Below are 16563 nucleotides of genomic sequence, written 5' to 3' on the forward strand. Positions count from 1 at the left end.
CCACATATGAATTTCGGGTACCTAGAGGGTTAAATTGAAATACAATTAAGAAGGATCTGATAGTAAAATAATAAATCTTTAACTTAAAACCAGTTTTATTCATAAAAACTTTAAAATGCAAACTCTGGTGAAAAGAAACAAAAAGTTATTTTAAAAGACACAATTTATAGGAGCTTATTATCTAATCTTTTGAAACATGTCACATGTATTAAGGAATTATATTAAATTAAATTATTTTATTTCTTGCCTTTGCCAGAGCAAAGTCACTGATGATATCATAAAATCATAAACTGTGTAGTTTGTCAGTTTCTATGCACACGAGACTGAGGGAACATAATTTATCTTGAGTCATTTTTGTTCTAAATTCATTTATTCATTTTTTATTCTCTACAGCAGAGAAAAAGATCTTTCTCCAAAGCAATTTGCAACCATCGGAGCCAGTATAGCGGAGCAACACAAGGGAATCCCCATGTTTGTAATAAAAGAAATTATATATTTTATACGTTCCATCCCCTAGACCCAATAGCCCTTTGTTTCTTTAAAAAGGCGCGTTAAAATAATTGGATGAAGAGTATGGGACGTTCTGGACGTGCGGCATTGGAAAAAAAAATATTTAAGTATATATGACAATTGATCACTCGGACAATTTTTTGGGGGTGCCCCTAAGAAAGGGGGGCTAAGTTATAGCTTGCGTAGCTTAAATGTAAATCCTACACTGAATACTGATTACGTTTAAATTAAAACTAAACAGGAAAAATAGTTGAGGAATATATATATAGTTACCGGGTGATCAAAAAATAATTAAAAAATTAAAAATTTAATAACTAGAAAGACATGGACAGTAGCATGATGTGGGTTTCGCAGAAAAACACATAAAGCCGTGGGATTTTTTATAATTAAAAATTTGGTTTTCAGATTAGTTACATTGTTTTCCTAAAGGTGACACTGTGCATTTCATGTGGATTATGAGTATACAAGAACTGAAACCAGCCGAGTTCAAAACACAGCATGATTTTGCAAATAGTGTTTTTTATAGGATAAAAAAGGCGCAATGGTTGTCAAATGTCCTGTGGACTGACAAGGCTTACGTTTCGCTTAATGAAATGTAACTGCACATACTATTATTCAATTATTGTTAGTTATTTTTTAAACTGTGATTTGCAATGTTTGCCTCTTAATATTACTTATCTTAGAAATTTATCTGCAACAAGTACATGTAATAGCTTTTATAATTATATACATTAAAGTATGAATACCTTGTGGTGTTCCACTCTTTTATTTAACAGCTAAATATGCAAGAACCTCGTGAACAGATAAGCAAGAATCGCTTGAGTTCGGGAACAGAGACGTAAAGCTCAAGAAGGGTTAATTACCCTTTATTATTCAAAATAAGAATTTACTGTCGTCACCTTTCTCAGAGCTACAGCAAAGCTTCCACTTGAGCATGAGTTCTCTTTGCACCCTCTTGAAGTAATAAGAAATAAAAATTAAGTAAAACTTAACTAAAAGATATAGCCGAAGCTATCAAGAATTTCTATGTAGTTGGGCCCCTAAATGTCATTTAAGGTGACGAAGCTATCAAGGGCCTAAAATACGGCCGAGCGTAATAACAGCCTAGAGAGAGTGTAGCCAAAGGCGAACGCGCGCTGGTCAGAAACTCTGGGTCTCAGTCAGTGGAACTTCGACTTGAATACCACTCTTACGCATTTGCATTAAACGCGATTCTAAAAACACATTCTGGTAGGAAATTGTAAGCTGAAATTAGTAAGAATAGGAAAATAACTTTAACTAAAGATAACTGTTAAAAACTTAATATAAACCTTACAACCTCATTTGATAACACATAATTAATTATTTCTAAAACAGCTGTAAATCCCTTTGCTTTTATGGATCATAGGAAAAAAATCATGAAATTCTTTTTTAAAAAATGATTTAGTGTTCGTGAGCCATACACTGATTCCAATATTGTGTTACTTGTAAAGCAAAGACAAAATGTGTAACAGGAAAAAATTAATGTAGATGATGAACAGGAGACAAATTAAGAGTTCCATCTATGAGTGACTTCTAAAAATGGCACTGACATAGAAGGAAATCAAAGAGCACATAGAATTCAAAAGGTAGACGCAGAAGGAATGGCCGAAGACGAAAGGTTAAACTGCATAACTATAGGCAAAACAAGGAGGGAACATTTGACGGCAGTGCCAAGCAGGGTAAGACTAAGGACTTCACATGCGCACTTGACATGAAAGAATAAAAGAAGATTAATTATCAAAATTAAACATAATAGAAATAAATTCGGTGAAGTTAATTAGAGCTGCGTAGCCCCGATTCAAATCCCTGGCAGTTTTCCCGGGTGGTGGTGGAAGTGTTATACAACGAAGAAAATCTATAAAAACGGCAAAAAGAATGCTGTTACGAGAAGCCCTTAAAGGATAAGGCAGAAGAATAGTATCAAGAAGAGATCATTAAACTGAAGGTCCATCTCGAAGTACTTAAATACCAATAATGAGGATATAATGAATATATTATCATAATGGATAGTCAATCATTGTACGGGAGTATATTCATGCCAAATTTTAAGTAAAAAAAGCCATTTTTACGCACATTTTTAAGAGCCATTTTTAGTGTATGATACATCGGCTCCACATTGGAAGTTGGTTTGATTATGAAGAAAGAAAAGCATGCATCTTCACAAATCTACAAAGCCAAAATATAATCATTTTATATTATTAGATAAATAAATCAATAAAAATCTCTCTTATATATATACGAATATACGAATTATTATTCTTATTATATATACGAATTATATATATATCAGAAAAGCCTTGTATTGAGATTAATCATTCAGTGAAGAAGGAATGTGATTTGTATACAGTAAGTAGATATACAGATAATCACTTTTACTAGCATTTGAGTCATTTAATGCTTCTAAACTATGATTATTTATGAAACGGACAACAGTGGTTTTTCATAGCATGCCTGTAAACGTAAGTTGCTCTGCAGGATGATTTTCCAAAAATAAAATGCATTACAATGAATATTTATATAAACGAGAACGGAAAAGCAGATCAATTAGACTAAATAACAGATTAATAACATTTTACATTTTAGCAATCCGCTAGTTCCGTTATATCGCTCTCATATGTCTATATCCAATTGTAATAACATACATAACATTAACCTTGTGTTCTCTGATAACTAAGAGTACACATGCTATCTTTTCTTTTTTTCTTTTTTTAACTCTAATCCCAACTCCTCTTGTTCCACAAAATATACCACGAGGTTTTCAGAAGACAGTTATAGCTCTATCAAAATAAATAAACAAATGGTACAATAGCATTGCAAAGGCAGAAAAAGTTTTTAAAAATGATACGGAAAAGAATAAATTAAAAAAATAAAATGAAATAAAATAAAGAGAACTCAATAATCTAAATCGAGATCCGAAAAGCAGAAATTGTCTCTGTAGTCCGTAAAAGTTCAGATTAAATTGGTGGCCACGCCAAGGGCTTCAAATTGGTCTGAAATATCTTCCCGTGCAGGACATGATAAACGCACTCAAGACGAATATGCTTAATATCTTCTTCGTCGGAACCGCAGCTCCCCAAAGCACTTCAAACATGTCCATATCGCTTGAAATAGCTCTTAAAATTGCTATGCCCAGTCAAAAATTGAGTTGATATAAAATCTGTTGAATATTGATCTGTGAAAATCTGTAGGAAAAACTATTTTGGTCCACTATGCATTTGCTGAGGCCATATATTCTCTGTTCATTTCTATTAAAGCTCTTCCAGTGAAAATCAGGAACGCTGAGATATAAATAGCTATGCTAGAGCACCAGCCTTCTCATCCTTCCAAAATTTCGTCAGTGTTCACGAACGGAAGCAAAATGAATATGGATATCTAAATTGAATTTCAACATTCTCTGAAACAAAATTTGTCCGTAGCGAAGAAAACGAATCACTGCGTATAAAAACGCGAATTGATCTTTTAACTTTTTATTTGAATTATGATTTTCTAATATCTTTCGCATATTAAGAATTTTTTCCTCACTCGCCTTTTCCTGCTTTCTCAAGGGCATTTCCGAAGCATTATCATTTCACTCACGTATTAAAAGACTACTGTACGGAAGACTTACACTTCCCTGTTATTAAAGACATTAATCAGCCTCTGATGGTTATTCTTGTCTTCAGAAAACTGCCCTAAGGTTACTTATTTTTCAAACTTTCAAAGTTGTTCTATTTACTATCATCTGGATAGCAAGACAGATGCAGAAGTGATATAATGTACTAAAAATTTATAAATAAATTTTCAATTTATTTTGCTACATACATACATATATAATTAACTATACGATATGAATTTGATAGACGCCATAATCGGTCCTGAAATTTTCTACAGCTGCTGTTGCAGAAATAATACACATAGAAATGTGTGTCTAGTTAGACACACATTTCTATGTATGCCTTAGCATACATAGAAATGTTAGGCATTATCTATGTATGCCTTAGCATACATAGAATTTATGTATGCCTTAGCATACATAGAATTATACATAGGCATTATCTATGTATGTGTGTCTAACATTTCTATGTATGCCTTAGCATACATAGAAATGTTAGGCAACCTGTTAGGCATTATCAGGTATGATTATTTGGGAGTAATTTCAAAAGCCGCCTTTAATGATATTTTTACCTTTCATCAAAGAAAAGAATTCGAAGAATATTTTAAAATTAATGCAAATTTCATAATTTATTTTGATGTATTAATTATTAATATCAATCTAAACAGACATGCTTGCTATCAACATTATAAGACTATAGGTTGGCAGAGAAAAGCATGACAAGCTTGTGCCCACGTATAGTTAATTACATGTAATAAGGAAACACAATTTTGAAATCCAAATCAAATATTAACTAAAAGATTTAATTAAAAAGTTATTATAGTATTGTTTTAATATCAGTCTAATTACAAATTAACAAACAAAAGTGTCCAATGTTATTCGCAAGTCTTTACTTGTTAGAATCAAAAGCAAATCTTTAGATATGCTTTCAGTTCTAATAAATATTTGCTTTTAACTACGTAAAGTATTACTTACCCACACGAGTATAAAAATCCTGAAGACAGATTATGGAATTTCTGTCTCTGAAAAGGAGGTTACAGAAACCGAAACGTTGAGGTCTAACAGAGCAGCTCGCAAAAACTTAACCACGTCAATCGCTACCGAATTCGGTCTCTATTTCTTTGCCGTTTTGCCAAACTAAATGGACAGAAAATGTGGAAGAGGTTATTAAATTTAAAACTAATAATTCGAAATTTTATCCAGTTATCAAACATAGAGAAAAAGGTTTAAAGTAAACTATTAATTAAACTGAACAAATGCATTTAAATATTCGTTTAGGTTTTCTTACTAGTCGAAATTAATGACTACTTTTGTAAACCTAAACCTTTTTAAGCTTAAATTTTATCCAGTTTTAATTATCAACTATGTTCTTTAAAAGAGCTTAGAAAGTCTAGTTCTCATAAGAAGCATACACTATAGAAAAAAATCTATTGAAGAATTATCTTCTAGCTTGTGAAACAAAACAAAAGTCAGAAGAAGTGTGCATAAAACTCTTTTATTAGAACACAAACTTAGCAATTACACAACTTCGATTTACACAAGCCAAGTAATTCTGGCTTAACAGAAGTACGTAACGATGAACAAATTCAAAATGTGGTAGATTAGCCTAACGACTCACAAGATAATTTAAAGCGCAAGGCAAGGCCTTTTTTTTCCATATTTCGATTCTACATCTCAAATTATGCCAAACTGCCAAGTTTTACAAAAATCTATAGATTAGTTTTTAAAACATTAGCTCTCATGATTTTAGCTCCCCATTGCTAATTGAATTTGATATATATTTATTAATATCTCTTTTTTATTAAACTTACTTGATTCCTTCTTTCAGAATTCGAAATTTAGGCTTAATCCAAATATAATTCGCACATATTTTGTAATTTATTTTTTAAAGTTGTATTTTTAAATATTTTTTATATATTTTTCGAAAAAAAATTTGTATTATAACCTATAAAATTTTTTAAATCATCTTAAAGTAGATGTATTTCTGTATTTCTAGTCATATCTGCAAAAAATTACAGTTTTTTTATTTAAAACTTTCTAAGATATACATGAATATATATATTGGAGCATTTTGAAATTTGGCATCTTTTTTTTAGCGATAATAACGCCAAACAATAATACGCACTTTGTTAAAATTATTTGAAAGTATGAACGATGACTTTTTTCCGCTCGTCCACAATGAAAAACAGGAAAGGAAAATAGGTTGCCATAAATTAAGAAGTTCGCCAAGTGAATTATTCTTGGCGCAAACTGAAAAAATGCCCCAAGATAAATTTTTGAATTTCTCCGTAAATGTTGCACCAACGAAATATTGAAAACGAAATGGCATGTCATTTCAGAAAAGTCCGATTTTGTGTCAAAATACCAATATATTAGAACAATCTAATATATATCCTAAGTCGCGCTTTCGAGACATGAAAAACACAATTTTGTCAATCGGACCAGTAGGACGAGAAATTTAAAACTTCTCACCCCTTTTTTTTCCCGTAGTGTACATCTGCGGTTGATTTACAATGAAGACACTCTAATACCACCGTTTCAAATATACAGTTTGGTTTATGCTTCAAAAATTGATTCATTAAATCAATTTTATGTGCCCTCAGTTCACATTATGTGAGTTGTAATAAGCTTTTGTGTTGTTTGTTTTTATTCTTTCTAGCTAAAGTTCAAATATGGATATTTTAGCGAAGTATTTTGAAAAGTAGAGTTGAATTTCTTCCTGGTACTCATAATTCATATTTTATTTAGCACAGTATATAATATGACTTAACTTTGGAATCCTGCTTATAGATTATCACAATATTAAACAAAGTGATCAATAAAACACATAAAAATACCAGCTACTACTGCTGGTAGTGACTACACATGTACTCATGGTCTATGATGGCAGGTGTGCGTGTTATGAACTTTTGCTGAAGTATAAATAAATTATTAGTTTTAATCATAAATTAAGTTGAATAGCTACATCATTAACATATATAAATTTGATGAAGTATTAAAAATTGGTTTTTAAGTAGCAAAAAGTAGCACAAGGAAATGACGGAGGAGCAGAAAATTTGCAAAATTGCATTAACATAATTTAGTAGCACAAGTTTATTAAAAGTAACAAAATAGTGAAAAATCGCACAATCTGGCAACACTGGAATTTAGCCATCGTCAGGACATTACTAAAACTAAATAAGGAATGGAAACTACCAGAGTTTAGTAGTTTAATCCTTTGTCACTGACGAACCTAAATGGTGCTATATGACAAGAAATGAACCTTTCTTTTTAAGATAAAATTCATTTTAAGTTAACGGTAAACGCTGTGGATCACAAAATGTCTCAAAATTAGTAGCGAAACGTTCTTAGAAGGGCCACTGAGAGCGAAAGGTAGGTAGATTTAAATAACGGTGGTTAAGATGGTATTGGGAAGTACACTTATGGTAAGCTTAGATAATTTATTTTGTTTTGCACTATTCACATAAGCTGCTTGATATTACTGTCACTGAAAAGTCATTTTGTTTCTTTCAGCAATCCAAATATTCCCGGAACACTAAGATGGCCGGAGTTCACATTTGAACAACCAGAATACTTGGACATCGATGTTGAAGAAAGTGTACGTCTCAGACCAGACAGGTACAGATGCGAGTTTTGGAGAGATCGTTTCAAGTCTGTTATCGATGCAAATGTTATTCAAGCAGTGCGTGGATCACGTTCTACCGCATTCACCTCAGCACATAATAACTTCCTAATAGGATTATCTTCAGCACATGGCAAATTCCCTTCATTTAGTTGTTTAGTAATTTCCATGATGTGGGTTTTAGTCTACGCTAATTATTTTTCAACAATGCTGGGGGAGAAAAGAGGGAAACTAGTCATTTATACTATACTCAGGAGATGAACTCGATGTTCTCCAAATAAGAATCAGATCATCTCTTGTCCTCAGCTATCCACAATTTCTTTCTTTAAAAAGCTATTATTAGAAAAGTGTATATCTGTATACACTGGTATATCTTAAAACTTGAAATTTTGTAATTTCATGTGTTCATTATTCCTTATGTCTTAACTGCAATGTTGTTGAGTTGTAACGTTTCGACGAAATGTATCGAAAAGGACTGAAAATTAGTTTATATCCTCCTTCGAATTTACCTGATACTTACAAAGATTCATTACAGTGTACTGAATTAAAAAAAACAGACTCAGTAAAAATCCAGTAACAGGGTTCTAAAATATAAGATAACTGATATATAACGATGAAGTTTATGTTGGTGGAATTAAGGGTGAAGTTGATGCATAACGGTATCATAACGTTGCGGAATGTGCTTTGGAACAACTTTGTTATCTAAATAATACCAAAAATTCTGAAAAGTGAAGTTTTTGAGTGTGCTTTATTACAGTGTAGCATATGAAACAGGGATATTCTTCGAACCTGCCTTAATCTGGGAACTTCAGGAATATCTTACAGGCCAAGCTCTGATTACCATATAGGCCCATCCTAAATTTTAGGAAGACTCAGAATAATCCAAAATTTCTCATACCTCACAAAAATAAAAAAAATAAAAATTACCATATTACAATATCAATATAAAATAATATTAATAAAGGAATATTACGTCTAAGTCCCATATTACCTTAATCAGATCCGCTTCGGATCAGCAGCATTCTGAATCAGTTTTGCCAAAATGATCCCAAAGAAATGAATCCAGTGAGGTAAGACTCATACTGTAAAGATCCACTTCATTTCTCTTGGAAATGAACTTTTATTACGTTCTGTACAGTTACTGTAGAATTTAAAATATCCTATCCTTCTGAAATGTATGCAAAAATATTCTTGTATTCAATATGGTGTAAGAAACCAAATACTGCAGCATGGCTAGATAGAAGGTACGATGACCAGCATCAAACTTCACAACATTTTGAAACAACATTTTCAATACTCCAACTCCAAATATTAGCACACTTGGATGGTAGCTTAAATAATTAATAACATCACATTTCATTTGTAAAGTATAAATGCACTGTATTTTTTACGTTAAATTTGTAACAGTTGGTTCAAGATAAACCAAACTCAAAACACATGAATTCTAAGGCAGTGTTATTCAAGTAAGTGAAAGATAAGCCTACTCCTGTGATTCCTTCCATACTGCAGGAAATGTTGACCATCATGGTCTAGGCACAAGTTTGGTCCAATGAATCACATTCAGTATGACTTGCTATAGCTCTTCCCATTGGATGGTGGTGATGGCGTTGCTTATATTCTGTTCCAGTGCGTCGAAAATTGACGGATTATTCTGGGTCAGGGTTGGAAAGTGAGTGCACAGCTTCTATGGAGGCGTGGTTATGTTTTCTGTAGCACCTTCCTGCCTCTGAATACACTAATGCTTTTAGGTTTTTCCCCTGCCACACCCTATTCGATTTATGTTTTAGCATCTTGTATTATATTTTTAGTATTAAACTGATATCATATATAATATATGTTGAATTTGTGTTGTATTTTCAATGTTAAATTTGTATTATATTATTAGTAAAACTTTTCTTTTAATGTTAAACTTGCATTGCGCCACTGTTAGTTTTATGTATTTCTTGTTATAATTATGTTGTCATTTTCCTACGTTCTGCTTTTGCTGTCACATTTGAATATGGATTAAACAACTGTACTAAAATTCCGTCTGCAAGACAAAAATTGCATAACATTTCCAGTATTTTAAACCATTTACCTCTTGCAGTTAATAGACATTACGAAATAAATCAAATACTTATAGAGCTCATTTTCGGTGTGATCAGGAATGATACTTAATTATCATCTTCGATTTAGTGGGAAGCCGAATCATTGGAGACAGATTGGTATCCCAGAAACCGTGCCATAATGTCATATATACAAACCACAATTGACATTTATTTCTTCACCACTGTTACGCTTAGCCAATCATAATTTTCAGAAATAGAAGAAATTTTTAAATACTGACCACAGGGCGAAAATCAATAAGGGATAACGACATTTGAGCTCCGAATCTTGTTATCAAATAAAATTACAAATATTATTGAATATATTTACTGTCGAGATTCAATAGAAGTTTGTTTGAATGAAGTCCTAGCTGCAATTTGGTAAACGTAGGCTTATTCTGATACACATAAAGCACAATGTAAGCTTTCTTAAGTTTCTTAATAAATTAAGCAACTTATTCAAAACACCGAACTACAGTGTAAATATTCATTAATTATATGTACATTGATTGTTTGTAAATTGATTCCGATTTTTTTGCGTGTAATAAACTGATACAACTTGATTGACTAGTATATTGTAAGTTGATTGTTTTATTGCATTTGTGTGTTTTTAATAAATTGTTCAATTTTGTTAAATGTGTGTAGTATTACTGAAAAAATCAGCAAATTCTTTTAAAGAATAATTTACTGTTAAAATTTCCATTCCATATGATAGCAAAAAAAAAAAAAAAAAAAAAAGCATACTAATTCACGCCAGGTTTTTTTTATAGTTTTCACGCAGACAGACAACGAAGGGTGTAGTTTGGTTTAGTTTACTTAATTGTGGCAAAGCTCTCGAGGAATATCTAGTAGAAACTGGCTCAAATACATGTTACAGATAAGGAAATGTCCATGCGACTAGTCCATTCGGCGGTATTCGGGACAGAACTACCAGAGTTCAGCAACTTTATCTCTCAGCTGCTAGTGGGCCAGCCGTGGTAGGGAAGGAGAGTTGTTTCTCAATATTTTTAAATAATTTGCAACATACTTAAGCTTTGATACTTGCTCATAGTTTGCATTTATGGTTATTGGGAATACCAGAGAAATTTTCGTTTTGCTAACTACATCAAAATTACTGTAGTAAATAACGGGTGATGAATTTTTAAAGAGCGAAAAATCTTTTCCCCGGTTGTCTGAAATGTATTACAAACAAACAGCGGAAACCAAGCTACACTTGTACACTGACTACCAATAAGTATTTGGACACCTGTGATAGAAAAGAAAAACTAACTTTATTAAAAATCAATAGTTGGTAGAGCCTCCACGAGACGTAAGTACAGCGTGGACTCTCCGGGGCATACTTTCCACAAGTCTTTCTATGATAGCTAGAGGTATTTTCTTCTACTCGGCTTGGAGAAGACATAGAAGTTCCTCCACCGATTTTGCACGGGTAGTGCACCCCTGAATTCGGCGATGCAACGAGTCCCAGAGGTTCTCGATAGGGTTCTGGACTCTGGGCAGGCCAGTCCATTCGATGAACTCCATTGGCACCATACCTTGGTTAACGTCGAAACATGACAACATGACATTGTCGTCCTGAAAGTAACAGGGGTCCAACCCGTAAAACTGCCATAACGTAGGAAGCACATTGTCATCCAAAATAGTGCAGTAGGCATCGGTGTTGAGCTTACCATGAAGGGGACCAAGGGTCCCAGCCCATACCAGGAGAAACACACCCAGACCATAATTCCACCTTCGCCGAACTTGACTGTTGGCACAATGCATTCTGGCAGGAGACGTTCTCCAGGTAGACGCCAGACCCAGACCCTGCCATCCGAACGGTAAAGGGTGAACCTTGATTCGTCACTCCAAAGAACCCGTTTCCATTGATCTACGGTCCAGTTTCGATGTGCTTTTCACCACATTAACCTAGCAGCGCGGTTGGACTTTGTGATCAAAGGCTTATGGGCAGCAGCACGACCATGAATACCAAGCAGATGTGCTTCCTTACGGATGGTATTCATTGAATAAATACTCCCGGATGCCTGTTGAAACTCCTCGCGGATGAGGGCCATCGGTTGGGTGCGGTTCTTCCGAATTTCTCTCGACAGCACTCGTCGGTCTCTATCTCCAAGTTTCGCTGGTCTGCCGACTCGGGGCACATTCCGACAATCACCGCTCACCTTCCACTTCTTAATCACATAGGCCACTGTCGATTTTGGGTACTTCAGATCGCTACATATGTCCCTTACGGATCGGCCACATTTGTGATACCCGATAATTATACCTTTCTCGAAATAAGAGAGCTCCGAACTGCGAGGCATCTTGCATGCGACCAAAGCCGATGCAGTTTCCTACACGATACATACCGGCGGAGTCCGTAACGTACCTTAGGACCGCAGATATCTCCACTTGCATAGGTGTCTAAATACTTATTGGTAGTCAGTGTATATCTAGGTTTAATTTTTGTGTTACAAAATAAAACAACCTGTTTTTATAAATAAACAACTACAGAACAAATTAAATTAATACATTGATTTGTACTCAGTTAAAAGATCGACTTTAATAACTTACTAACGGGCAAGCTCGGCTGATGAGCGGACTGCTGCCAAAGCAAAATTTATAAATTCTTTGTACACCTGAAAAGAACATGCTTAATATTTCAATATGAATTAAGAAATCAGTTTGTTCTTTTCAAGCAAGCAACCAATTCGTAAATATCTTTTTTTACTTACTTGTGCGAAGTAAAAAGGAAGTATTGTAATCGCGAAAAGCTTCAGGCAGCATATTTCAACGAAAATATCCACTTTGACCGCTTTCGAATGCAATTTAACGATGTTTTTGCGTGATATCTGTACGTAAGGACAGAATAAAAGACTCTTTTCCTCCAAAAAAACTAAAAAGCTGCTTTAAAATGAATTCTGAAAAGAATTTTTCGTGGCGTCTGTACGAACGTATATACGTACCTACGTACGTGCGTGCGTACGTACGTACGTATCTCGCATAACTCAAAAACGAGTAGCCTCAGAACGTTGAAATTTTGTATATAAGACTACTATAACATGTAAATGTGCACCTCGTATTTTGGTTTCAATCGGCCGCGCCAAACGTATATAAATATATTTATAAATATATCCACTCTGTTACCCGGCTCAGTGATCTCAGTTTCTTTACTCTTATATGTTTGTAAATTGTACACTTTTTGCCTTAAAATGATTGAATTATGTTGTTTTTATCTTCCGGTTAAGGGTTTCATGCCTTTACTAAATCTGTATATATATTTTTAGAATTATCAACAACTTTAAAATTGTTTAAGTGCCGCTAAGCCTAATTTGATGGCGGCCATTGATGTTTACATTTGAAACAGAAGACTAGTGGATTTGTTGCCAATCTAGAGAAACTTAGCTTCGCAACAACAAAGATAACGCATTCATTTATTATTGCCAATTAAATCATGCTTAATCCTTTCTTGAATTTTTTCGAGGAAATAAGCGTTTTATTTCCTCGAAATTTAGATTTACTTCGTAATTTTTAATACAGATATTTTGAGTTTTTATGCATTTTTGCCTTTTCGCTAGTGAGTGAGAATGAATTAATTGAATGAGAAATACTCAATCGTCTGTGAAAAACTGTTTCTTTTTTGTTTTGTTTGCTTAATTTCTTTTATACATAGTTCTAGCTTTATTATAGTATTTGAATAGAACATGTGGCAACGATTAGATAATTCTTTAAATGATATAAATTTTGTGCATTCAGAGTTATAATATGAACGAAATATAATACTGTTAAGTAAACCTAGCGCCAGAGTGTCGCTATGGTAAACAAAGTGAATTTTAAAGAATGCATTTATTCTATTGTGGTTTATGCTCTGTCAGCGAAGTAGGTTTAATTCAATCTAATAAGTTTAAATAAAATGCAAGAAAAAAGCGTATAATTTAATATTCCGTACAAGGAAGTCATGTGGTGTACACATCAGAGTTTTTTTTTTTTTTTTACTTTTAACACTTGACTTTTTTCAGTAACTTACTAAAAATCAATGTTAATGAAAAGGAGTGTAATTAAATATCATCCCAACTATCAACAAACTCTGTTTATGTGTATAAATTGATTTATTTAAATACAAATTGAAGTTGGAAAAAAAATGTTTTTTCACTTTTATTCAGAAAAGTTTATATATACATATATTGAACTCAACAAATATTGTTACGTGTCAACTTTTTTATGCTTATTCAAAAACTTGAATTATTTGTGATAAGACACGAACAGAAAGAGGTGGTGTAATGAAAGTGATCAGGTTACTGACGGCAGCATTATTGAAATAGTGCTGGAACAAACATTAAACACTTTAATTAACTAAAATACACCTAAATTAACTTAAAATGCAATTCATATACGCCTGAAATAAGAGAAGAAATTACATATGCTGTTGAACGGTTTTAAATAAATTGTTTTAAAAATTCAAATTTTGCTTTCTGAAGAAATCTGATGTGTTCACCACATGACTACTGCATATAATATTAAATTATATTAATTTTTCTTGCATTTCATTTAAACTTAGTGGATTGAATTAAATATACTTCGTCGATAGCGCATAAACCACAATAGAATAAATGCACTCTTTAAAATTCACTATATTTGTTACCATAGCGACACTCTGGCGCTAGGTTCACGTAACAGCGTTACATTTAGTTCATAACTCAGAATGCATATAAATTTATATTATCGGAAGAATTATCTAATCGTTGCCACATATTCTATTCAAATACTATAATAAATCTAAAATGATGTATAAAAGAAATTAAGCAAACAAAACAGAAAAGAAACAGTTTTTCATAGCCGATTTAGCATTTCTCATTCGATTAATTCAGTTCTCGCTTCCCGACAAGGCAAAAATACATAAAAGCTCAAAATATCTATATTAAAAATTACGAAATAAATCTTAAACACTTGTTCCTCGAATAAATTCCAAAATGGATTAAACATGATTTAATTCGCAATAATAAAAGAAGGCGTTATCTTTGTTGTTGCGAAGCTTAGTTGGCCACAAATACGTTATTTTGTCAAGCTTGAAATGTAAACAAACATGCCCGCCCTCGCAAAAATAATTAGGCTTAGCTGCACTTAAACAACTTTTAAATTGTTGATAATTCCACAAATATTGCATGCAGATTTACTAAAGTTATAAAAACCTTAACCGGAAGATAAGAACAACATAATTCAATCATTTTTAAAGCAAAAAATGCACAACTTACAAACATACAAGAGTAAAGAACCCTGAGCCGGTTTACAGACATATGTTTGGTGCGGCCGATTGCAAATAAAATACGAGGTTGCACGTCTAGATGTTATAGCAGTCCTATATACAAAATTTCAACGTTCTGGGGCTACTCGTTTTTGAGTTATGAGAGATACGTACATACGTAAGTACGCGCAGACGCCACGAAAATTCCCTTCAGCATTCATTTTAAATCAGTTTACAATTTTTTTGGGGAAAACGAGTCTTTTATTCTGACCTTACAGATGTCACGCAAAAACATCGTTAAATTGCATTCGATAGCGGTCAAAATGGATATTTTCGTTGAAATATGATGCCTGAAAATTTTCGCGATTACAATACTTCCTTTTTACTTCGTACAAGGAAGTAAAAATGAATAAAACGACAAATTATCATTATTAATACTGATTATAAAACTTTCATAAAATATATTATAATTAATTCATGTATTAAAATTGTTTTGAAAGCTTAAAAATAACAGGTAAAGCAAAATTCTACTTGCATTTTAATGATTTTTTGCAATATTTTTAGCCAGATAAGGTTTTAAACAAAAGCTTGCAATTTATGTAGAAACTAAATTATTTAATATTTTTACTGATTATTTAAAATTATGTACTTAATAGAAACAAGGATGGGTTTTGTAAATAATGGAAAGAAGAATTATTGGAAGTGAAATTGGGATTGAGATCATATTTGTTTTAAGTTTTTATATAAAAATGTACTTTTTATTTTTTCTCAGAAACTAATTCATTAATTAGAAAATGAGTCTTTAAATTTATTAAGAACACTCTAATAAATACATTAAACAATTTTTGGGCAAAAACATCGAACATTGTAGGAGAAGAAAGAATTTTTAATTATTAATTTTTTTCAAAAAAATTGAAATTAAAAAAAAATACTAGCAAAAAATTTTTTTCAGCTTAAAATCATTTTGTCTTATAAAAACCCTTTATATTATTCATAAAAAGTAGGTGAAAGTTCTTAAATAAAAATCATTCAAAAGGTACCAAGACCCCAGCATAAAATTCAGTTCGACACTAATATCACAAAATATTTAAAAACAGCATATCTTTAGATTTTCCGTTACACAGTCTCGCACGCTGGAGATAAAAAACGGTTCTTTTCGTGCAGTGTTGCCATTGCTTGCTTTGAAATCGCTTAATTTGTTAATCAAAAACTCATTAAAGTTTTCAAAATATGAAAAAAAAATAATAAAATAAATTCCAGATTCCCAAATTTGGGTTTCCAGATGCCCATATTCGAGAGCATCTGGAGTTATTCAAAATTTGATGTCTCTAGGTACCATTATTTTTTCACAATGAGAGAAACATACTACATATATTCATAGCATGCAGATTCTTTATTAATTGATTTCTTTAAATATAACGCAGGGCTCTAATATTTGGTGGCAACAATTTGAAAAGTTAAACGTCGTTTTATAGTGGACGATGCAAAATGACAAAACGAGGTTAATAGACGT

At 32.4% G+C, this 16563-nt stretch overlaps 2 protein-coding genes across 4 annotated transcripts in view; one reads left to right on the forward strand and one right to left on the reverse strand.

Annotated features, from left to right (window-relative positions):
- LOC146995685 (acetylcholinesterase-1-like) overlaps positions 1–10465 on the forward strand; it is an 80209-nt gene extending 69744 nt beyond the window's left edge. For both annotated transcript variants that reach the window (XM_085821638.1, XM_085821640.1), the window contains exon 3: positions 7637–10465. In XM_085821638.1, the coding sequence (XP_085677764.1) occupies positions 7637–8006 (370 nt within the window). In that variant the 3' untranslated portion in view covers positions 8007–10465. The remainder of the gene's footprint in view (positions 1–7636) is intronic.
- LOC118180047 (acetylcholinesterase-1-like) overlaps positions 1–16563 on the reverse strand; it is a 320676-nt gene that overhangs the window by 143515 nt on the left and 160598 nt on the right. Inside the window, exon 1 of one of the 2 annotated variants that reach the window (XM_085821644.1) lies at positions 5099–5247. The exons of the other annotated variant lie outside the window; for it this stretch is intronic. The gene's annotated coding sequence lies outside the window, so the exon portion shown is untranslated. Of the gene's footprint in view, positions 1–5098; positions 5248–16563 lie in introns of those variants that run through there. 2 annotated transcript variants of the gene reach the window in all.

Source organism: Stegodyphus dumicola, chromosome 8, assembly GCF_044657685.1.
Source record: "Stegodyphus dumicola isolate Sdum_Otavi_A_Nest chromosome 8, ASM4465768v1".
NCBI lineage: Eukaryota > Metazoa > Arthropoda > Arachnida > Araneae > Eresidae > Stegodyphus > Stegodyphus dumicola.